The sequence below is a fragment of the Carcharodon carcharias genome, chromosome 8 (genome assembly GCF_017639515.1).
Source record: "Carcharodon carcharias isolate sCarCar2 chromosome 8, sCarCar2.pri, whole genome shotgun sequence".
Lineage (NCBI taxonomy): Eukaryota > Metazoa > Chordata > Chondrichthyes > Lamniformes > Lamnidae > Carcharodon > Carcharodon carcharias.
The window spans coordinates 34,352,152-34,375,516 of record NC_054474.1 but is presented as its reverse complement, the minus strand read 5'-3'; the positions used below and the strand labels follow the sequence as shown (position 1 = coordinate 34,375,516).

General features: G+C 39.8%; 1 protein-coding gene across 4 annotated transcripts in view; it reads right to left on the bottom strand.

The window, feature by feature from the left end:
• Window positions 1-373: 373 nt before the first annotated feature.
• Window positions 374-23,365, bottom strand: part of gabrb2a (gamma-aminobutyric acid type A receptor subunit beta2a) — a 395,193-nt gene continuing 372,201 nt past the window's right edge. For 2 of the 4 annotated variants that reach the window (XM_041193703.1, XM_041193704.1), the window contains 3 exons: window positions 6,169-6,321; window positions 3,817-4,061; window positions 374-721 (listed from right to left, as the gene is read on the bottom strand). In XM_041193703.1, coding sequence (XP_041049637.1) covers window positions 374-721; window positions 3,817-4,061; window positions 6,169-6,321 — 746 coding nt within the window. Of the gene's footprint in view, window positions 722-907; window positions 914-3,798; window positions 4,062-6,168; window positions 6,322-23,365 lie in introns of all 4 variants that reach the window. The other 2 variants (XM_041193702.1, XM_041193701.1) reach the window with 2 other exon arrangements.

Genomic DNA, 23,365 nt, shown 5'->3' with positions numbered 1-23,365 from the left:
CCAAAGAAGAGATTTTTGTTCTTAAATTAAACATATTAAATTAAAAATGTCATCAATTGATCCATTCTAAATCAAATCTTTTATACTAATATAAGTCTCGATGTGATATCAGTTTCGACTGGTTTGCTGCATAAATTTAAAGCATGATAAAACATGACCTCCAGAATTTAAGCGTGAGAGATGGAACTACACAGAAAAAAAGAATTTCAACTAACATAAATTAAGCAATGAAGAGTTCAAATAGAGCCAGCCATTAAGGAGTTAAAGTGCATGCAAAATTTGTCCTGAACAATCTCAGTTTCAAAACGATGGTTCCACCTTGTTGCAAAACAAATAATGTGTGGAAAGACACTGTCTGTGCACATTCTTCAGCTTAATTCACATAATACAGCCAGTAGATCACATTGAAGAATCCAAAAACAAGGGGAAATATCATCCGTGACCATTTATCAATGGCATTCACATCAGTCAAATCAGGGATGTTAATTTTCAGCTGGGAAGCACGCCTTCGTAGCCTGCTCTTCTTTTGGGCCACGTGTCTTTCCAAGGCACTCCTTCCGAAGTTGTGCCTGGACAATCCTGCCTTTCTATACTGAATGCCGGAGCTGTCATATGGCATCATGGTGCTTCTGGGATCAGCGATACCCATTGTGATCTCAGCAGCACTCATTTCATTCTTAATCTCAAGTGTGCTCAGGAGAATGTTTTCATGTGGATCCATCTAAAAAGGAAAAGGAATGACAACTCTGAGATAGGAAAATAACATTTTTATATATTTTTCAAAAAAAAATCTTTCCTGAAATTTGACAAATTTTTGAATTGAGTGAGGATTTATCACTACAGGTTTAACCAGGCTCCAAACGTAATATTGTTAAGAAATCTCACGTAGTGTGATTTAAGGTTAGACTTGGACCTGAACCAGTTTTATCTTATTATTACTGCCCTGTCAGACAGTTGAGCTGACTGCCAAGAAGTTGGAAATCATCTGTCGAACAGTGAAAGCATATTTTCAGAAGTACTGAAAGCACCAGCTTCTCACCTATGCATGTCTGGAGTTCTTCAGTTCCAGTGTTCAGAGCCTTTGCAGCCTGTCGATTTCACTGAAGAAGCATTCCCAGCTGTATACTCACCTAGTTGAATCTGGTTGTTGACAGCTCAGGAAATAGTTGTGCAGGCTATTAAAGCCAGAGTGGCTGGTTAAAACAGCAATTAATGATCTATTTGCATATACCAATTACTTATCGGGCAACTCCAAGGGAGTTCCTGTTTGCCTGAAAAACTGCCTGGGAAAACATGGATGTGGATGAAATGATTTCGGAATGCTGACCTGATGAATGCGTTTAAGGGAATTAATTCCTGCAGGCAGTAAAGCCCATCTCCTTTCACCCGTTAAAATTCCCCCAACAAAATCTTCCTACTTGTCATGCAACTGGTTGACAAGGTGCACACTGCGATAAACAGAAAGTGAGAATATAGACAAATTCAGAGAGAAAGGCAAATAGATAAAGAAAAGAGCAAAAGAGAGAAAAAGATTAGCTAGCAAATTTAGGGCAGATTCTAGTTGAGGCAGCTAATGTTTTCTTTGGGCAGAAATTTCCCCTTGTCAGGGGGGTTGTGCGGGGGCAGGCGCGAACCCGGTTGGTGCTCCTGATTGGGGTTGCACCGCCATTTTACGTGGGTGGGCTAATTAAAACCAGCCCAATATGACGCTTGCCCGGAAGCACTGAGCGCTCCCTGTGCGCGTGCAGGGGGGATTCCCTGAGTCAGGGCCTGCACTCTTTCGCGCGCATGCACTGGCTAAGGCAAATGAGTGCAGAAATCTCCCTGAGGCACAGAGGTGCCGCAGGGAGATTTGTTTAAGTTTTAAACATCTAAATAAAGAAATTTTAAAAATTTAAAACATGTCCCCTCATGTGACTGTGTCACATGAATTTTTAAAAATTTTTTATTGAATTCTTAAACACTTTGTGAAACCTCATCCCAACCGTGGATAAAGTTCCATGAAAAATGCAAAGGTCGCCTGAGCTCTTTGCCTGCCCGCCAACCTTAAGGATGGACAACTCATTTAATTATTTCAATTAGTTTTTAACAGATCTTAATAGGCCTTTGACAGTTCGGTGGGCGCGCAGCCGACTTGGCTGCCTGTCCGCTGAACTGAAAATCTAAATGACACGCGGTAACGTTGGGACGCCTGCCCGAGCAGGCCCCACCCCCACTCGCCGACCCGAAAATTCTACCCTTTGTGTTTATTTAGCTGGGGGCCATCAGTAGCAGCAGCATACGTAACCACAACCTGCACCCAATGGCCCAGCATATCCCACACTCTACCATTATCAAGCCAAAGGGCCAACATTGGTTTACATGCATGTTAGACAGTGGAAGCAACATGCAACAAACAGGACAAAGCGGATCAAAGCCCTGCAGACCAGCCAGATTTAACTGTGAACGATGGTTCATAATTAAATAACTAACTGGAGGAGGTGGCTTCACAAACATACACATCCTCAATAAGTAGGGAGCCCAGCATGTCAGAGCAGAAGATAAGGCTGAAATATTTGCAACCATCTTCGGCCAGAAGTGCCGAGCTGATGATCCATCTTGGCCTTCTCATGAGATCTCTAGTATCACACATGCCAGTCTTTAGCCAATTCAATTCACTCCACATGTTCAAGAAACAGCTGAAGGCACTGGCTAAGGCAAAGGCTATGTCAGCTGCAGTACTATGTCAGCTGCAATATGTCAGCTGCAGTACTGAAGACCTGTAGTCCAGGACTAATTGCGTTTATAGCCAGCTATTCCAATACAACTACAACATTGGCAACTACCTGACAGTATGGAAAATTGCTCAGGTATGTACTACCTACAAATAGGAGGACAAATCCAATCTGGCCAATTACTGTCCCATCAGGCTATTCTCAATCATCAGCAAAGCCATGGAAGTTTTTGTTGACAGTGGTATCAAGTGGCACTTATTCAACAATAACCTGCTCACCGATACAAATTTGGTCCAAACCTGAATAATGGAGTTTAATTCCAGAGGTGAGGTGAGAGTCACTGCCTTTGACAACAAGACAGCATTTGATCAAGTCTGGCATCAAGGAGCCCTAGCAAAATTGAAGCCTGTGAGAATCAAGGGGAAAAGTCTCCACTGCTTAGAGTCATATCTAGCACAAAGGAACATAGTTGTGGTTTTTGGAGGTCAAATATCTCAGCCCCAGAAATTGCTGGAGTTCCTCAGGGTAGTGTCCTAGGGTCAACCATTTTCAGCTGCTTCATCAGTGATGTTCCCTGTAACATAAGTCAGAAGTGGAGATGTTTGCTGATGATTGCAGTGTGCAGTACGATTGGCAGTTCTCAGATACTGAAGCAGTCCATGCTTGCATACTGCAAGACCTGGACAACATTCAAGTTTTGGCCGGTAAGTGGCAAGTAACATTTGCGCCACACAGGTGTCAAGCAATGACCATGTCCAACAAGAAAGAATCAATCCATCTCACCTTGACAGTCACTGGCATTATCACATGCTATTGCGATGGCCTGACATGTAAGGATTTTGTTTTCAACTGGTAGATGGCAAAGGAATGCTTGGTTAAGGAATTATTTTATTCACCTTCTGCAAAAGTTCAATCCTGAATGACTACAGGGAGGTGGAACAGAATTTACACTATTATAAAATTTTCCTCATTCCTCCCTTTGTAACAGCTGGGAAAATATTGCTGAGCCACCTACTGATACACCACAGTAAGCATTCTAGTCAATGGCATTAATCTAAAGCCCTCTGAAATACTTCAACCTAACACCCTCTTTCAAAAAAACTACCTTGGCTTCTGCTCTTATCTTCTCATTGTTGGCTTTTGCTGCTTTCTCTGCAATCTTCTTTTGACGCTGTGGCCCTCTTCCAAAAAAGATGTAGTTAACCAGGGCATACTCCAGTAGGGCCAAAAATACAAACACAAAGCAGCACATCAAGTACATATCAATAGCCTTAACATAGGGGATCTTTGGAAGGGTCTCCCGCAGATGGGTGTTGATTGTGGTCATCGTAAGTACCGTAGTAATACCTGAAAAGGATTATGTAATGACCTTGAATGTATGATCATCAACATTTATACACTAACATTTTCATATTAGATATTACCATTTATAATGCTAGAAAACGAAGAATAAAATAATCTAAGCTATTTTAGAAAGCTATAAACAATATTTTTTTCAAGGACTGTAAAGAAATAGTTTCAGTAATGTATCAAAAAGATAATAACAAAGTTTTTATGGCATTAAATCCAATATGAACTCTACTCTGCATGGCAACTTTTCCAAATAGTTTCATTATATCAGTCAAAAATCTAATCACTATCAGTAGGTAGTCTAACATGAATTTATTGGAACACATTGGTAATCTATTGATACCCTGTGTATATTGGAAATGGAAATCCAAATGGATATTTCAATGGGTATATACGTGAATTTAAAGTAATTTCAATAATAACATAATTACTGCAAGACTGAAAGAGCACCTGACACAAATTCACCAGTATGATTATTGCAAGATGATGCAACTAATATTTGAAACAATTCGGGGTACCTATATCTAAAATTTTGTCTTGAGTAATGTCCTAACCAAATGATAAATTATTTGACCAAACATCCTGATCATCATGTTCAATGTTAGTACCAAAATTAAATGTTACGCAATGCAACTGCCTTCTGATTGAGAAAAAACTATTATATGATAGTCAGGGTTCCCTGTGTGCCTTAAGTGCTTGGAATTTAAGAAAGAAAATGTATCTTGGATTGAATGTTAATGGAACAATTAAATAAATATTTTCTAAGTAATAGTGGTTCATTGACAAGTGAATAAAATGATCCGAGATCTAACAAAGAGAGTAGATAGGGAGAAATTGTTCCCATTCATGAAAGGGCCGAGAACGAGAAGGCAGTTTTAAAGAAATTGGTAAAAATGCAATAAGCAACACAAGGAAAATCTTTTTCACGCAGTCACTGGTTAAGGTCTGGAATTTACTGCCTGTGAGTGTGGTAGAAGCAGGTACAATTGAAGCATTAAAAGGGGAATTAGACTGTTATCTGAAAAAGAAAAATGTTCAGGGTTATGAGGAGAAAGTGGGAGAATGGCACTAAGTGAATTGCTTATTTGGAGCACTGGTGCAGACACAATGGGCTGAAGGGCCTCCTTCTGCAGTGTAATGATTCTGTGATAGATCATGATTTTGTGCCTAAATGAATTAACAATAACAATTTACAAAAATAAATAACTCCACATGATCTTCTAGTTCTTGCACTGAGTAGGCTACACCCAAAGTTGCCATGATAGGAATCCAGTTGAGACCTTTCTAAAGGTGCCAAACCTGAGTACATTAATTGACCTTGGAGGTGATTGATTACCTTCTCTAATTGCAGTGGCTCTAAGTGGGAACCAAAAACTTTATTAAAGTTTTTCTTCTGCCTATTTAGGCCTTGGGAAAGTTGTGATTTGCTTCAGAGAACTGGATTAGTCCTGGACAAGCCATTATTTTTCACATCTATCTCGAGTACTACAAGAATCACTATAGCCACTAATGTGTTGAAAGGATTAAGATGGCATCTTGTCAGAGTATCCTGAAACCTGACTATTAAGTATGAAAGTACTGCATAACATTTAGACAGTAAAAATCTTACATTTTCTGATCAGGTTGTTGAATAACATGCCATGATCACAAGTAACACAAGTGGTTAAAAATCTCATTCAGAAAACTACCTGGCTTTGGTCCCAAATTGAAAAGATACTCTAAAATGACTTAATCTTGCAGTAAGTCAGTGAAAAATTCTCATTAGATGGTTAAAATATTTAAACATTCCATCTGAGTGCATACATAGAATGTAAAATGGATATGCTTCACAGCAGATTGTTATTACACGAGCTAATTCTAGAGCATTTAGCGATCTGGGTTAGGTATAGTGATCGTCCAGAAATAAATGGTTTTTAGGTTCAGCCAGTGATAAATTGTCAATGTTTCCAGATTGTGGTTTGCATGATTAGAGATCTTGATTATTGCTACTCAAAATTATTTCCTGAGTGAAACATACTGTATAAAGGAATGAAAGAAATTGTAGTTTGTACAAGGAATAAATAACAGGAAGTATGCTAACCTGCAGATATTTAAAAAGTCATACCTAAAGCAACTCGTGCAGCAGATGCATCATAATTAATCCAGAAAGACACCCATGAGAGGATGGTGATCAAGATGGAGGGCATGTATGTTTGTAGAATGAAGTAACCAATATTTCTTTTCAGCTTGAAACTGAGGGAAAGCCTGGGGTAAGAACCTGGAAAGCAATATTATACAAATATTTAAGGTTCTGGCAGTGAATTTAATATTAAATCTGTGATAAATAAGTGCATAGCATTTGATTCCCAACAAGCAAAAAAAACATACATTTCAAACTCCTCGATGTTCTTAAAGCTTCCCAAATTGTAAACCACATGAATCATCAGGTATTTCTCCAAATGATGAATACCTGAGTGCATGGTTCCCATTAAAATTTCATTGTTGCACATGGCTATTTTTGTCAATGCTGTCTGTTTAATTTTGTTTTAGCAGGAACATTGCCTGAGTGACATTTTGAAAGTTAATATTCTTATTAAGGTGATAAGTACCAAGACTGAAGCGCCAACGTTTAATAGGCAACATTTACAGCTAGAATTTAGCGCTGCAATGGCCTCACTCCATTTTATGCTACATATGTTTTCATGTTTAATTTTTATCTTTTGATCAAAAAAGGGTGTAGGAATAAGTCCAGCAACTACAGGCAAAGCAGTTTAACCTTGGTGGTGGGAAAGCTTTCAGAAATTATGGGCAACATTTTCCCCTCATTGGGGGGGGGATGTGCGGGAGCAGGCGTGGGCGGGCGGGTTCCCAATTGGCGCCCCCCAGTTGGGACCGTGCCACCATTTTATGTGGGCAGGCCAATTAAGGCCAGGAAGCGCTTTCTCTGTGCGGGCTGGGGCGGGGTGGTGAATTCCCTGAGCCAGAAGTGCATTCTTTTGCACATGCGCACAAAAGAGCACACAGATCTCCCTGAGGCAAAGTGCTGCCTCAGGGAGATCGGCTCAGGTTTGAAACATTAAATAAAGATGAGAAAAAAATTTCGCTGCCATGTCCCCTCATCTGACACTGTTACATGAGTTGGGACATGTCCATAACTTTTATTTTAAAATATTCTGAAATTTTTAAATCCCTCATGATACCTCATCCTGCCCGTAGATGAGGTTTCATGTTTTTTCAGAAGCCCTCCAAGGCTCCCGGCCTGCCCGCCCACCTTAAGAGTGGATAGGCAGATCCATTAATGATTTCAATTACTTCTTTAATGGCCTTAATAGGCGGTTGACAGGTCGGCGGGCATGCAGCCGAGTTGGCTGCACGCCCACTGACCTAAAAATGTAAGTTACATGGGGCGATGTCATCCCGTGTCATTTTACACGTCGGCGAGTGGGCCCTGCCCCCCACTCGCCGAACTTAAGATACAGCCCTATAATTCAGGACCAAATTAACAGTCACTTGGACAAATGTTGATTAAGGAAAGCCAGCACAGATTTGCTAAAGACAAATCATGTTTTAACTAACCTGATTGAGTTTTTTGATGAGGTAATGCAGAGGGTTGATGAGGGTAATGTTTTTGATGTGATGTAAATGGACTTCGAAAAGGCATTTGATGAAGTGCCACATAGCTTGCTTGTCAGCAAAGTTAAAGCCCATGGAATAAAAGGAACTGTGGCAACATAGATACAAAGTTGGCTGACTGACAGGAAACAGACAGCAGTGTTTTTTCTGACTAAAAGGATTCCTCAGAGTTCAGAACTAGGACCACAACTTTTCTCGACCTGTTATTAATGGCCTAGACTTGAATGTACAGGACACAATTTCAAAATTTACAAATGGCACAAAACTTGGAAGTTTTGTGGATTGTGAGGAGAATAGTAATAAATTTTGAGGACTGGTGAAATGGGTGGACAAGTGGCAGATGAAATTGAATACAGAGAAGTGTGAAGTGATATATTTTAGTAGGAAGGCAAGATAAAATAAAGGGGTATAGGAGCAGAAGGACTTGGGTTGCATAGACACAAATTATTGAAGGTGACAGGGTGGGTAGAAAAAGTGTTTAATACAGCAGATGAGATCTGGGTTTTATAGAGGCACATGGTACAAAAACAAGGCAGTTATGACAAATCTTTTATAAAACGCTGGCTTGGCATCAATTGAAGTATTGTGTACAATTCTGGCCACCACATTTTAGGGAGGATGTGAAGGCATCAGAGAGGATGCAGAAAAGGTTTATGAGAATCGTTCCAGGGATGAGGGAGTTCAGTTACATAGACAGATTAAGAAGGTTGGGACTATTCTCCTTAGAGAAGAGAAGATTGAGAGGAAATTTGGGTCAAAAATATGAGGGATCTGGACAGAATAGATAGCAAAAAACTCCCATTGGTGAAAAGATCAATAATCAGAAGACACAAGTTTAAGATGATTGGCAAAAGAACCAAAGGCATTGTGAGGAAAAGCTTCTTCATGCAGAGTGTGGTTAGGATCTGGAATGCATTCCCTGACAGTGTGTTTGAGATAGATTCAATCTTGGCTTTCAAAAGTGAACCAATAACCAATCTGAAGAGAAAAAGCTTGCAAGGCTATGGGGAAACATCAGGGGAGTGGGACTAACTGAGTTGCCTCCTTCTATGTTATAACTATAATATGGGGCAGAATGTTGCTGTCAGTGTGCAGGGGTGGGCCCAACACACCGACACGCAAAATGGTGTGTGATGATGTTGGGCGTGCGCCCCGATGTCATCGTGCATCATTTTGATATTTCATTTGGCAGGCGCTTGCCAGAGGCAGCTGCACACCCGCCGAACTGTCAGCGGCCTATTAAGGGCATTAAAAAAGCCACTAAAGTTGTTAACAACGCTGCCTATCCATCCAAGCGGCCTTCGTGTTTTTCGGGAAACCTATTCATGGGCAGGAAGCTTGTATAAAATAAATTAATAAAATTTGTTGACATCACAAACATGTCCCAGCTCATGTGACACTGTCACACAAAAGGACATATTTAAATAATTTTTTACTTTATTATTTATAAACTTCTATTATCTACTTAATCTCCCTGGGGCATGGAAAGAGCGCAGGCCCCGACTCTCCCTCCTCCCCCTGCCTGCACAGGTAGCACTGAGCGCTGCCGGCCATGCGTTATGCTGGGCGGGCCTTCATTGGCCCGCCCACGTAAAATGGCAGCATGCAGCCGATCGCGGGCAGCAATTGGCTCTGTTCCTGTTCCCGCCCAGCCCGCCTGACATAGATAAGATTCTCCCCATGATTTTGTTTTGCCAGTAATTACTATTAGAAGGTCCCATAACTGTTACGCATAATCTTTTTGATGTGCAATTAAACTTAAAATTAGTATTAAGGAACAGACCAGACTTGTGGCACAGTGGTAGCATCCCTGCTTCTGGGCCAGAAGCTCTGGGTTCAAGTCCCACTCAGGGCTTGATGACCATGGAAGGTGTACTCATAATGTGGCCAAACAGGTTGATTGTCAGCCTATGAATCCTTCCAATATGCCTAATGGTAGGCAGTAAGAGCAGGAGAGTTTCCTGGTCAGCCATACTGCAGAAGGCAATGGCAAACCACTACAGTACTTTGCCAAGTATAATCCAGGACCAATCCAATGGAAGTCCATGTTTGCCAATGCATTCTTAGGGCATGGTACCTGAAGGAGGATTAAGGAACAATACATTGTAATTATAATAGTGTTTTAATGAAGTAAAATGTTCCAAGATGCTTCACAGAAGCATTATCAAACAAAATTTGACACCAAGCCATATAAGATATTACGACAGACGGCTAGAAACTTGGTCAAGGTGGTAGGTTTTAAGGGGTGTATTAAAGGAGGAGCAAGAGATAGAGAAGTGGACAGGTTCAAGGAGGGAATTGCAGAACTTTTGGCTGAGGCAGCTGAAGGCATGATTACCAATGGGACAGTGAATAAATCTGGGGATAAGCATGAGGCCAGTACTAGAGGACTAGAGTCAAAATTCCACAGCGTGCAGGGAAATTCAAATTTCCAAGTTTCCTGATAAAAATTCTTTCCCCTGCCCTACGCAACATTGCCATGTCAAGTTTCAGCGTAATATTGTAGACAGTAATTCATAGCCATCTATACGTTGAGGAATACATGGTAAAGTATTACTATGCCTGCAAGCTCTACTAGACCTGGTATTGTGCAGCAAGATGGGATTAATTAATGATCTCATTGTGAAGACGCTCCTCGGTAGCAGCGGCCATAATACGATTGAATTTTGTATTCAGTTTGAAGGAGATTGGAGTAGGTCCAGGACTAGGTTTTTAAACTTATATAAGGACAATTATGAGGGCATGAAAGTGAATTGGGGAATTAGGTTAAGGGTTAGGTCAACCGAGATGCAGTGCAAACATTTAAGGGGACACTTCAGAAAACACAGAATAGATGCATTCCAACGAGTAAGAAAAAGTTGAAGGGATGGACACACCATCCATGGTTAACTAGAAAGATTAAGGATAGTATCAAACCTTTTTTAAAAAGTATATAATTATACAAAGATAGGTGGAAGGCCAGAAGATTGGACAGAACATAAGGAACAGCAAAAGATGACTAAAAGATTAATAAGGAGGGAAAAATTAGAGTATGAGCAAAAGCTAGCCAGAAATATAAAAACAGAAAGTAAGAGTTTCTATAAAAATTTAAAAAAGAAACAAGTTAACAAAGTGAGTGTTGGTCCTATAGAAAGTGAATCTAGAGAATTGATAATAGAAAGCAAGGAAATGGCAGATTAATTGAACAAGTATTTTGCATCAGTCTTCACTATAGAGGATACAAGTAACATCCCAGAAGCTGCTATAAATCAGGAAATGGAAGGGAGGGAGGAACTGAGGAAAATTGCAGTCACCAGAGAAGTGGTACTGAGTAAATTATTGGAGCTGTGGGCTGACAAGTGCCTGGGTCCTGATGGACTTCACCCTAGGGTCTTAAAAGAAGTGGCTAGTGAGGTAGTTGATTCATTGGCTGAATGTTCCAAAACTCCCTAGATTTGGGGAAGGTCTCATTTCATTGGAAAATAGCATATGTAACTCCACTATTCAAAAAGGGAGGGAGACAAAAAGTGAGAAACTACAGGCCAGTTAGCTTAATATCTGTCATAGGGAAAATGTTGGAAGCTATTAAAGAAGCTATAGCAGAGCACTTAGATAAGTTCAAGGTAATCAAGCAGAGTCAATATGGTTTTGTGAAAGTGAAATCATGTTTAACCAACTTATTGGAGTTACTTGAGGAAGTAACATGTGCTGTGGGATAAAGGGGAACTGGTGGATGCTAAGATTTTCAGGAAGCATCTAATAAAGCGCCACATCAAAGCTTATTGCAGAAAATAAAAGCTCATGTTATAGGTGATAACATATTGGCATGGATAGATGATTGTCTGGCCAAGAGGAAGCAGATTGTAGGCATAAATGGGTCTTTTTTCAGGTTGGCAAGATGTAATGAGTGGTGTGCCACAGGGATCAGTGCTAGGACATCAACTGTTCACAATTTATATAACTTACTTGGATGAAGTGATGGATGGGATGGTTGCCAAATTTGCTAATGCCACAAACATAGCTAGGAAAGAAAGTAAGTTGTGAAGAGGACATAAAGAGGTTACCAAAAGATACAGATAGGTTAAGTGAGTGGGCAAAGATCTGGCAAATGGAATATAATGTGGGAAAATGTGAAATTGTCCATTTTTGCAGGAAGAACAAAAGAGAAGCATATTATCTAAACGGTGAGAGATTGCAGAGCTCTGAGATACAGAGGGATGTGGGTGTCTTAGTGCGTGAATCGCGAAAGGCTAGTATGCAGGTACAGCAAGTAATTAGAAAAGCTAATAGAATGTTATCATTTATTGCAAGGGGAATTAAATATAAAAGTAGTGAGGTTATACTTCAGTTATACAGAGCACTAGTGAGACCACATCTGGAGTACTATGTACAGTATTGGCCACCTGATTTAAGGAAGGATGGAAATGCATTGCAAGCAGTTCAGAGGTTTACCAGACTAATACCTGGAATGGGTGGGATGTCTTATCAGGAAAGGCTAGGCTTGTATCTGCTGCAGTTTAGAAGAGAGGTGACTTGATTGAAACATATAAGATCCTGAGGGGTTTTGACAGGGTGGATGTGGATAGGATGTTTCCTCTTGTGGAAGAATCTAGAACTAGGGATCACTGTTTAAAAATAAGGGCCACCCATTTAAAACAATGAGGCAAAATTTTTTCTCTCAGAGGGTCCTGAGTCTTTGGAATGTTCTTCCTGAAAAGGTGGTGTAAGCAGAGTCTTTGAATACTTTCAAGGCAAAAGTGGATAGATTCTTTGGTAAGCAAGGGGGTGATAGGCTATTTCGGGTAGGCAGGATGCAGATTTGAGGTTACGATCAGATCAGCAATGATCTGATTCAATGGTGGAGCAGGTTCGAGGGGCCAAATGGCCTACTCCTGTTCCTTGTTCGTATCCACCTGCTCCATTCCACTAAATAGAGTAAGTGGAGGGTAGAAAGAGGGAAAGGAATAATTGGAAACTTGAATGGTTTCTTATTGAATGTTTTTACTAAAAAATTAGATTCTCAGACAAGTCACAATTACTGATGAAGCTTAACAACGAATGGCTGAACAGTGCCCTAGAATCGCCTTCATGCAAGATTCATTTAGACAGGAAAGTTTTGGAGATAAAATGACTAGGATGTTGCATGAAATAATTTTACAATGTTGAGACACCAATAAACTAGAAAAAAAAGCATAAAGCTAGTTTCTATGTTTGATTGAATAGATAACATTTACATACAGTTTGATAAGAAAGTAAGCCTGGAATGCATTATTGTCATGAAAATGTAATAATTTTCATAATATTATTGTAATTTATTATAAAGGTAGGTTAACGGTGGTGTTTGGATTAGGTGTGTGTAGGTGTGTGCGTGGGTTTCAAATGAATTACAGACAGCTGGTCTGGGTGCTTTGATGTATCAAAAGGGAAATGGGGTTTGAAATGCTAAGTACGTAAACATGGCTAAAGTTTTAGAATGTGAGGTGTGGAGAATATTTGCATTTTTAGATAAATCAGAGTCATGAATTTCAAAGAGATGGTAAGGTGTTACCATCAACCAACAGAGGCTAAGCCAAACAATGTGTTTATATTTCCCAAAGATTACTGATAATATGAGTGCTATAAAAGACATATATTATGGAAAAAGTAAAGTTGCAAAGACCATAAGACATAGGAGCAGACGTAGGCCATTTGGCCTATTAAGTCTGCTCCGCCATTCAATGAGATCATGGCTGATCTGATAATCCTCAACTCCACTTTCTTGCCTTTTCCCCATAACCCTCAATTCCCTTACTGATTAAAAATCTGTCGATCTCAGCCTTGAATAGACTTAATGACCCAGCCTCTACAGCCCTCTGCAGTAAAGAATTCCACAGATTCACTACCCTCTGAGAGAAGAAATTCCTCCTCTCTGTCTTAAATGGGCATTCCCTTACTCTGAGATTGCGCCCTCTGATCCTAGACTCTCCCACAAGGGGAAACAACCTCTCAGCATCTACCTCAGTCAAACCCTGGAAGAATCTTATATGTTTCAATAATGTTGCCTCTCATTCTTCTAAACTCCAATGAGTACAGGTCCAGCCTACTCAACCTGTCCTCATAAGAAAATCCCTCCATCCCCAGGATCAACCTAGTGAACCTTCTCTGCACTGCCTCCAATGCCAGTATATCTTTCCTTAGATAAGGGGACCAAAACGTTTCACAGTATTCTAGGAGTGGTCGAAAGACATATTGGAACAATGGGATTTACATTAAAAAAGGGGAATCATGTATAAAGGAGACAAGGGTATGTGTAAGGAGAAGACATTCTAAGATCTAACAAGTGTGAAAAGCCTCAAGCCTCAATGTGGCAACCTGCTGCCTATAGGAACTGAAGCTAAGAGAATTTATTTTAAATATCACTGCCCAGAGTATTGTGTGCTTTACCTGGGTCTGTTGAAATCTATCTTCTTCTCTGGTTGCCTTAATGGAGGTGTAACTGGGAGCTATATTAATTAGGGGATTTAGGAGTTATCATAGTCGTAATTTGTAGACCTATGTATGTGCTTTAAATCATTTATTTTATGAATAAATGTTTAATTTAGTTTTGTAAAATACCTCTAAGGCTCAGTGGACTTATTCCTTCTGAATTCAAGGCGGCATCTTGAAATAAAAATACAAATTGCAAAAAACAGTTGTGGTAGCTGTTTCAAGTTTCTCTCTGGGATTTGCACAGCTCAGCATTTACCATCTGCTGTGCCATAACAAAATCAGAGGCTCTTTGTGGGATATATTTGAAATTCCTTTATTGATTTGGAATTGGTGAATCTTAAGGTTACGAGTAAAAGAAGCACTTTGAATTCAAGAGTTGGTGTGAGGTAATTTTAAAGTGATGAGAATGCAAAAATGGCTGTATCCATGCTTAAAATGTTTTTGGAAGTAAAAGATATAACTCTGATTTGTTACAAAAAGTGTCTAAGGGTAAGTTAACAGAGTTGGCGGATAAGTTGCAGTTGAGGTTACCTGTAGCGGCAAAGAAAGCAAACATAGTTGGAGTGATAGCACAGCATTTAAAGTTGGAAGTGATACCTGACACTAGTGAGTCACAGCTGGAGATAGTAAAACTTCAGTTAGAAATTAAGAGGCTTGAATTTGAAAAAGGAACTGAGAAAACTTGAACTGAAGGCAAACAAAAATGAAAAAGAATTAGAAATGAAAAAAACTGGATCTAAAGGCAGCAGAAAAAGGGAAAAAGAGATTATTTCAAAAAGAAATGTAAATGCGAAAACTTGATCTCCAGAGGGAAAAGTTAGCAATGGAAGAGAGAATGAAGGAAAGAGACAGAGAGTACCTGCTTAAACAGCTGAATTTTAAAAAAGGAGACATCAGATGCTGAGGAAAGTTCTGATGATAAGGAAACCTTTCACCTAAAACCCATTGGGGAGATGTTTAAATTTCTACAAGCTCTTCTGAAGTTTGAAGAAAGAGATGTTGGAGCACTCTTTATTTCATTTGAGAAGATAGCTAAACAGATGAAATGGCCACAGGAAAACTGGTCACTGTTGTTATAATCCAGGTTGGTGGGTTAAGCATGAGGTTTATGATTCACTGTCAGAAGTGTCGGTGAACTATTATGTGGTTAAAAAAAAAGGCTATTTTGAGTGCATATGAGTAGGTTCCTGAGGCATACAGGCAGAAATTTAGGAATATGAGAAAACAGCCTAGGCAAACTTATATTGAGTTTGAGAGAGTGAAACAAATTAATTTTGACTGGTGGAAACAGGAATTAAAGATAGAGATGATATATGCAGCTCTTAAAGAGGTAATCATTTTGGAAGAATTCAAAGATTCAATTCCTTTGGTAGTAAGAACTCAGATGGAGGAACAGAGGGTTAAAACAGTAAGACAGGTAGCAGAGATAGCTGATGATTATGAGTTAGTTCATTGAGCGAAACCTTTTTTTCATAACTATTTTAACTCTGAGAAGGATAGAAAGTGGGAGGGTGAAAGGAAGGTGGGTATTCAGGGAAGAGGAGTAGATAGAAATTCCAAGGATGTTTTTTCTCAGAATAAAAAAGCTGCTGAGGGTAGAAAATTTGAGGTATTTTCATTGTAATAAAGTTGGACAGACTAAGTCAGTGTGTTGGAAATTGCAAGGGAAATCTGATAGGATTACCGAAGTGCAGAAAAGTTCCAGAAGTAAAAGTACTGTGGATTCTGAGGTTCAGGCACAGGAAAAAGCAGTGGTTTGTGTACAGGCAAAACAGGAAGAAGCAGTGATAGGTAAAGAAGTGGGAATGTGTTTACAATTTACCCTAGGGAGTTCTGAAGAGCAGGTTGCAGAAATGTTTAAAGATTTTGTATGTAAAGGGAAAGTCTTTCCTTGTGTACTGGGTAAAGTAGGCAAATATGTTAAAATTTTAAGAGACACAGGGGCTAGTAAATCTTTAATGTTGTTGGATAGTGATGTTTGTTGTTTAGAGGGAGTATTGCAGGACCAGGTGATAATAAGTGGGGTTCATGGAGATGTTAAACCTATTCCATTGTGGAAGGTAAATTTAAAGAGTAAGTGGAAAACAGGTGAGGTGGTTGTTGGAGAAGTGGGAAAATTGCCCATTGCAGGGGTTCAGTTTATTTTAGGTAATGATATAGCTGAGTCGCAAATGTGGGTGATCCCTATGGTAGTTGAGCAGTTTGTAGAAGTATTTTCAACAGAGGTGTTGCAGAGAGAGAGAGCATCCTGGATTGTTCCCAGATTTTGTGATAACAAGATCACAGGCTCACAGGTTGAAATAAGAAGAACGGGGAGTAAAAAGGCAGGGAGAAGATGTTGAAGTCCAAATTAGCTGAAACTGTGTTTGATGAGATTGTTCAGGAAGAAGGAATGGAGAATGTAGCTGAGATATTAAGCTAAAGGCAGTTGGTGGAGTTCAGAAAAAGAATATGCAAATAAGACAGTTATATCAAACAGCTTACTCAGAAACAGAGGCAAAATGTATACTATAATGTTATTACCTTAAGGGTAAAGTTTTGATGAGAAAATGGCGGCCTTATCATGTTTCAGCAAATGAAAGCTGGAGAGAAGTGCACCCGATTGTTATACCATTTGGATATAGAAATGAGATTCTGAGGATAGCTCATGAAATTCCAATGGGGGGAGGGGGGGGCAATGGGGGGACATTTAGGAATTAGAAAGATTCAGGCGAAAATGCAAAAACTTTTTTTATTGGCCTGCATTGCATAGAGATGTAGTCAAATTCTGTAGAACGTCACACATGTCAGGTGATAGGGAAGCCACATGCAGTGATTAAGCCAGCAGTTTAATTTCAATTCCAGCATTTGAAGAACTTTTTACTAGGGTCATGATGGATTGTGCAGGACCCCTCCCTAAGACTGAAAGTGGAAATCAGTACTTACTGACCATAATGAATGTATCTACAAGGCTTCCTGAAGCGATACATTTTAGAAATATTACAACAAAGAGAATTGTGGAAGAGTTGACTAAATATTTTACAAGCTATGGTTACCAAAGGAAATATAATCAGATCAGGGTTCAACTTTCATGTCAAAGTGGTTTAAGTTAACAACCATCCTGAGTCACAAAGGGCTTTGTGAAGATGACATCAAACTTTAAAAACTATGATGAGGGCGTATAGTCAGGATTATCCACATGATTGGGTTGTGGAATTTCATTCCTGTTATTTGCTATTAGGGATGTTCCTAATGCAACAATTGGTTTTAGTCCTTTTGAACTCGTTTATAGTCATGAGTTAAGAGGACCACTGAAATTGTTTCATCAGAAATTGGTGGGTCAAAATTCAGGAACTACTCTCCTGGATTATATGAGATAAAATGGCAAGAGCATGTGAGTTAGCTAGGGAACATTTAAAGATATCATAGCAAGTGATGTAAGTGAGGGCAGACAGGAAAGCTAAAGCTTGTAATGTGTTGCTGGGGGAAAAGTGCTAGTTTTGTTACCAGTAGTGGGTAACTCATTAAAGGCAAGATTTAGCGGGCCTTACGGGGAAAAGAAACTGAGTGAAGTAAATTATTTAATAAATAATCCAGACAGAAGAAAGAAGCAGAGGGTGTGTCATGTAAAGACCATAAGACATAGGAGCAGAAATTAGACCATTCGGCTTGAGTCTGCTCCGCCATTCAATCATGGATGATAGGTTTCTCAACCCCATTCTCCCGCCTTCTCCCCGTAACCTTTGATCCCCTTACCAATCAAGAACCTATCTCTCTCGGTCTTAAATACACTCAATGACCTGGCCTCCACAGCCTTCTGTGGCAATGAATTCCATAGATTCACCACTCTCTGGCTAAAGAAGTTTCTCCTCATCTCTATTCTAAAAGGTCTTCCCTTTACTCTGAGGCTGTGCCCTCAGGTCCTAGTCTCTCCTACTAATGGAAGCATCTTCCCCATGTCCATTCTATCCAGGCCTTTCAGTATTCTGTAAGTTTTAATCAGATCCCCCCCATATCCTTGTAAACTCCATCGAGTATAGACCCAGAATCCTCAAACGTTCCTCATATGTTAAGCCTTTCATTTCTGGGATCATTCTTGTGAACCTCCTATGGACCCTCTCCAGGGCCAGAACATCCTTCCTGAGATACGGGGCCCAAAATTGCTCACAATATTCTAAATGTGATCTGACCAGAGCCTTATAAAGCCTCAGCAGCACATCCCTGCTTTTATATTCTAGTCCGCTCGAAATAAATGCCAACATTGCATTTGCCTTCCTAACTACCGACTCAATCTGCAAGTTAATCTTAAGAGAATCCTGGTCTAGGACTCCCAAGTCCCTTTGCACTCCAGATTTCTGAATTCTCTCCCCATTTAGAAAATTGTCTATGCCTATATGTTCAAAAAGTACTCTGACAGGGAAGAGGAGCAAAAGGAGGTGTTAGTGGTGGAAGATAAAGAGAAAGGTAGGATTCTGAAATTGATTTTCCTCTAATCAAACTGGATAATAAGGGGATACATGAAAATTTAAAGGTAACATTGAGTTATCTTCTAGACAAGTGTCAAAGTGATTTTGAGAAACTATTGCAGTCACACAAAGCTATTTGTGGGAATAAGCTGGGGAGGACAAATTTAGTGATACATGATGGATGCGTAGAAGCTTCATCTTCAATAGGGCAATATCCTTATAGATTAAATCCAGCAGAATTATCACAAGGACAGAGAGAAATTGAGTTTATGCTTCAAAATGACATAATTGAGTCTAGTTGTAGTAACTGGAGTTTGCCTATTGTACTGGTACCAAAACCGGATGGAACGCAAAAGACTGCATGGACTATCGAAAGGTGAATGTGGTGAGAAAAGCGGATTCATATCCTATACCATGGTTAGAAGATTGCATTGAGAAAGTGGGACAATCAAAAGTTATCACAAATATTGACTTGCTAAGACGATATCATAAAGTACCGTTATCGGAGACAGCAAAGGAGATATCGGCCTTTGTGACGCCAGATTGATTATATAATTTAAAGTCATACGGTTTGGTATGAAAAATGCACCTGCAACATTTCAAAGACTGACAAAGTAACTGCAGGACCGAGCAATTGTGCTTGTTTAGTTGATAGTTTTCAGTCAAACATGGGAGGAGGATTTACAACATCTGGAAGAATTGTTTTGTAGATTACATGGAGCTAATTTGGTGATGAACTTGGTTAAAAGTGAATTTGCGAAAGCGCAAGTTATGTCTCTAGGCCAAGCCGTTGGACATGGTAAGGTGGCTCCTAGAGATGTGAAAGTCAAAGCTATCGTGGATTTCCCTGTGCCTACAACAAAACGAGAACTTTTGAGATTTCTGGGCATGAGTGATTTTACCGGAAACTTGTACCAAATTTTAACAGTGTGGTTGCTCCACTGACTGAACTATTAAAAAAAGAACAAGAAGTTTCAATGGACACTGGAATGTCAGAAGGCATTTGACAGTTTGAAAACTCTATTGACTATGACACCAGTTTTGGCAGGACTGAATTATGCCAAACAATTCAAGTTAGCCATTGACACAAGCATTATAGGCATTGGGGCTGTATTGTTACAAGAAGTTGACACTGGAATTGAGAAACCAGTAGGGTATTTTTCATAGATTTTGAATGTACAACAGAGAGGATATTCAACAATAGAAAAGGAGACTTTGGGTCTGGTGTTAGCATTGCAGCATTTTGAGATTTACCTTGTAAATAATTCATCATAAACAATTGTTTATACAGACCACAGTTGTTTAAAGTTTCTGGACAAATTTTGAGACAAAAGTGCAAGGCTATTCAGATGAAGCTTATTATTGCAGTCATTTAATCTACAGATTATGCATGTGGCTGGATGAGAAAATCTGATTGCAGATCCATTGTCAAGAGTTTAAAGCTGAAAGGGAAAATTGGACATTTTAAAACCTGGACACTGGGCTGGAATGTTTTCTGTTGATACCAAGGATTTGTATATATATTGTTATATTAATGCATGCATCTGGTAATGTTAGAGTGTGGGTAAATAAGTAAGTAGATGAGGTACTGTAAGGTTGGTTAAGAAAATGAAGTTGTATTTTTAAATTATGATGGTTCATTTTCCAGTAAGGATGGAGGGATCATGAAAATATAATAATTTTCATAATATTATTGTAATTTATTGTAAACGTAGGTTAATAGTGGGGGTTGGATTAGTTTCTCTGTGTGTAGTGTGTGTGTGGGTTTTAATTGAATTACAGACAGCTGATCTGGGTGCTTTTAACTATCAGAAGGGAAACTAGGTCTGAAATGCTAAATACGTAAGCATGCTGAAGTTTTAGAATTTGAGGTGTAAAGAACATTTGCTTTTATTGATAAACCTGAGTTGGAATTTCAAAGAGATGGTAAGATGTTACAGCTAGCCAACAGAGGCTAAGCCAAACAGTGTGTTTATTTTTCCCAAAGATTAGTGATAATATGAGTACTATGAAAGATTTACATTATGGGAAAAGTAACTTTTTAAAAAATTTCTTCATGGGATGTGGGCATCGCTGACTAGACCAACATTTATTGCCCATCCCTAACTGCCCTTGCTCAGAGAGCATTTTAAGAGTCAACCACATTGCTGTGGGTCTGGAGTCACATATAGGCTAGCTCAGTTAAGGACAGCAGATTTCCTTCTCTAAAGGGCAATAGCCCTTTAGCCAGATATGTTTTTACAAAATTCAGTAATGGTTTCATGGTCATCATTAGACTTTCAATTTCAGATTTTTATTGAATTCAAATTTCACCACCTGCCATGGTGGGATTTGAACCCAGGTCCCCAGAGCATTACCCTGGATCTCTGGAGTACCAGTCCAGTGACACTACCGCAACACCACACCTCCCCCAATGCAAAGACATACTGGAATAATAGAATTTACATTATACATGTATAAAGGAGATGAGGTTATATGTAAGGAAGAAGGCATTCTAAGATCCAAAAAGTGTGAAAAGCCTCCAGCCTCTATGTACCAAGCTGCCGTCTTCAGGAACCGTGGTTAAGAGAACTCATTTTAAAAATCACTGCCCAGGGTATTGTGTGCTTTTCCTGGGTCTGTTGAAATCTATATTGTTTTAATGTTGCCTTAATGGAGGTGTAACTGGGAGCTAGATTAATTAGGGGATTTAGGAGTTATCATAGTAGTAATTTGTAGACCTATGTATGGGATTAAAATCATTTATTTTATTAATAAATGTTTCGTTTCGTAAAAAAATTGTAAAAAAGACTTGGTAGACTTATTACTACTGAATTCAATGCACGGATCTTGAAATAAAAATACAAATTGCAAAAACAGTTGTGGTGGTTGTTTCAAGTTTCCCTCTGGGATTTGAACAGCTCAGCACTTACCACCTGCAATGCCATAACAATTATACTGAGCTGTTTTTTGGATAATACAAGTCAATTGAAGCTTGAAGGGAGGTTTCCTGTTCACAGAAGCAGAACTATTTTTGTGGATGGTCAGAGGAGATGTACAGCAAAACTGACAGAAGAAATGCACATTTATCCAAGTTTCAGCCAGTATGAAACAAGAATTCACCATAAAGACAATGAGAAATACTTTTGACCTTAAGGATTTTAAGATCAGGCGGGAATGGTGTTAGCAATACCAGCACTCAATTTTCTCTGTTTGATGCCTATCTTGCCTCTAGTTCAGAACATAGAAGCTAACGTTCCAGATCATGTCTTGCGTATAAAATCTAAGCTGTTTGTAGAGATAAAAACATGTTAGTACTGAGGAGTGCTGTTTTGTTGATGTTTAGTAGTTTGATATTTTTCTTTATTCTTTCAAGGAATGCTAGCATTGTTGGCAAGGCCATTTCAGAGGGCAGTCAAGAATTAAACACATTGCTGTGGATCTGGAGTCACATGTCAGCTAGACCAGTAAGGGTGGCAGATTTCCTTCCCTAAAGGAGATTTGTGAACCAGATGGGTTTTACATGTCCCAGAGCATTAGCTTGGGCCTCTGTATTACTAATCCAGTGACATTACCACTACGCCACCATCTCCCCCAATTAAGGTGTGTTAAACATAGGGCTGCTTGTGTGATTCAGATTTTTCTAAATTCCTTACTTAAACTCAGAGTAGAAATCAGGCAGGTGTGAGATGAGCCAACCCACTCTTGACATTGTCAGCATGAGGTTGAGGAGGTTATATTTCCCAGGCCTCATCTGCTTATACCTCGTCAGTTGTCTTCCCAGAATCAGTGGTATCAAAGGAATGGTTGCCAGCATATGTCTGCATTGGTTCTCCAAATAAACAATTCAATTATTGTCATCTCCTACCTTCTCCCCATAACCCTGCAAATTCTTCCTCTTCAGATAACAGTCAAATTCCATTTTGAATGCTTTGATTGACCTGCCTCCACCATACTCTGAGGCAGTGCATTCAGATCCTATATGCTCGCTGCTTGAAAAAGCTTTTTATCATATCACTTTCAGGAAAGTCAGAGGGAGGAGTTTTGGAATGGCCTCAGAATTGGGAAGAAGAGTGAATCCAGGGTCAGGATTTTCTCTTCGCCCTCGCACGCCGATGTGTAAAATGAAGTGTGGTGATGTCGGGTGTGCGTCCCGAAGTCATCGCGCGTCACTCCGATCTTCCGTTCGGCGGGTGCACACCGGAGTCAGCTGCACACCTGCTGAACTGTCAAAGGCCTGTTAAGGCCATTAGTCAACCAATTAAACAAATTGTCAGGGCTGCCCATCCAACTTTAAGGTTGGCGGGCAGGTGAAGAGCCCGAACGGCCTTTGCATTTTTCATGAAACCTCATCCATGGGCGGGATGAGGTTTCATGAAGGCTTTATTAAATTAAAATTTTCATGAAAATTCATAAATATATCGGAATAATTTTATCCTTGCTTTTTTTCATAGTTTAATTTTGATCTTATTCTCCCTGAGGTAGCTTCGTGAGTCAGGGAGATTTCTGCGCTCTTTCGCGCACATGTGCGAAAGAGCACAGGCCCCAACTATCTCCTCTCCCTCTGCCCACACAGGTAGCACTGAGCGCTACTGGGCATGCGTCATGCTGGGTGTGCCTTAATTGGCCAGCCCACGTAAAATGGTGGTGCGCAGCTGATTGCAGGCAGCGAACAGATCAGCGCCTGCCCCCGCCCGCCACCTACCGGCCCGCCCGACGGGGAGAAAATTCTCCTCCAGGACATAAAGTGCAGCCCAGAGGAGCATCTTCTGGCCCCACGAGGAAAGTCAAAAAAACTTATGTGTTTGGACTTTCTCT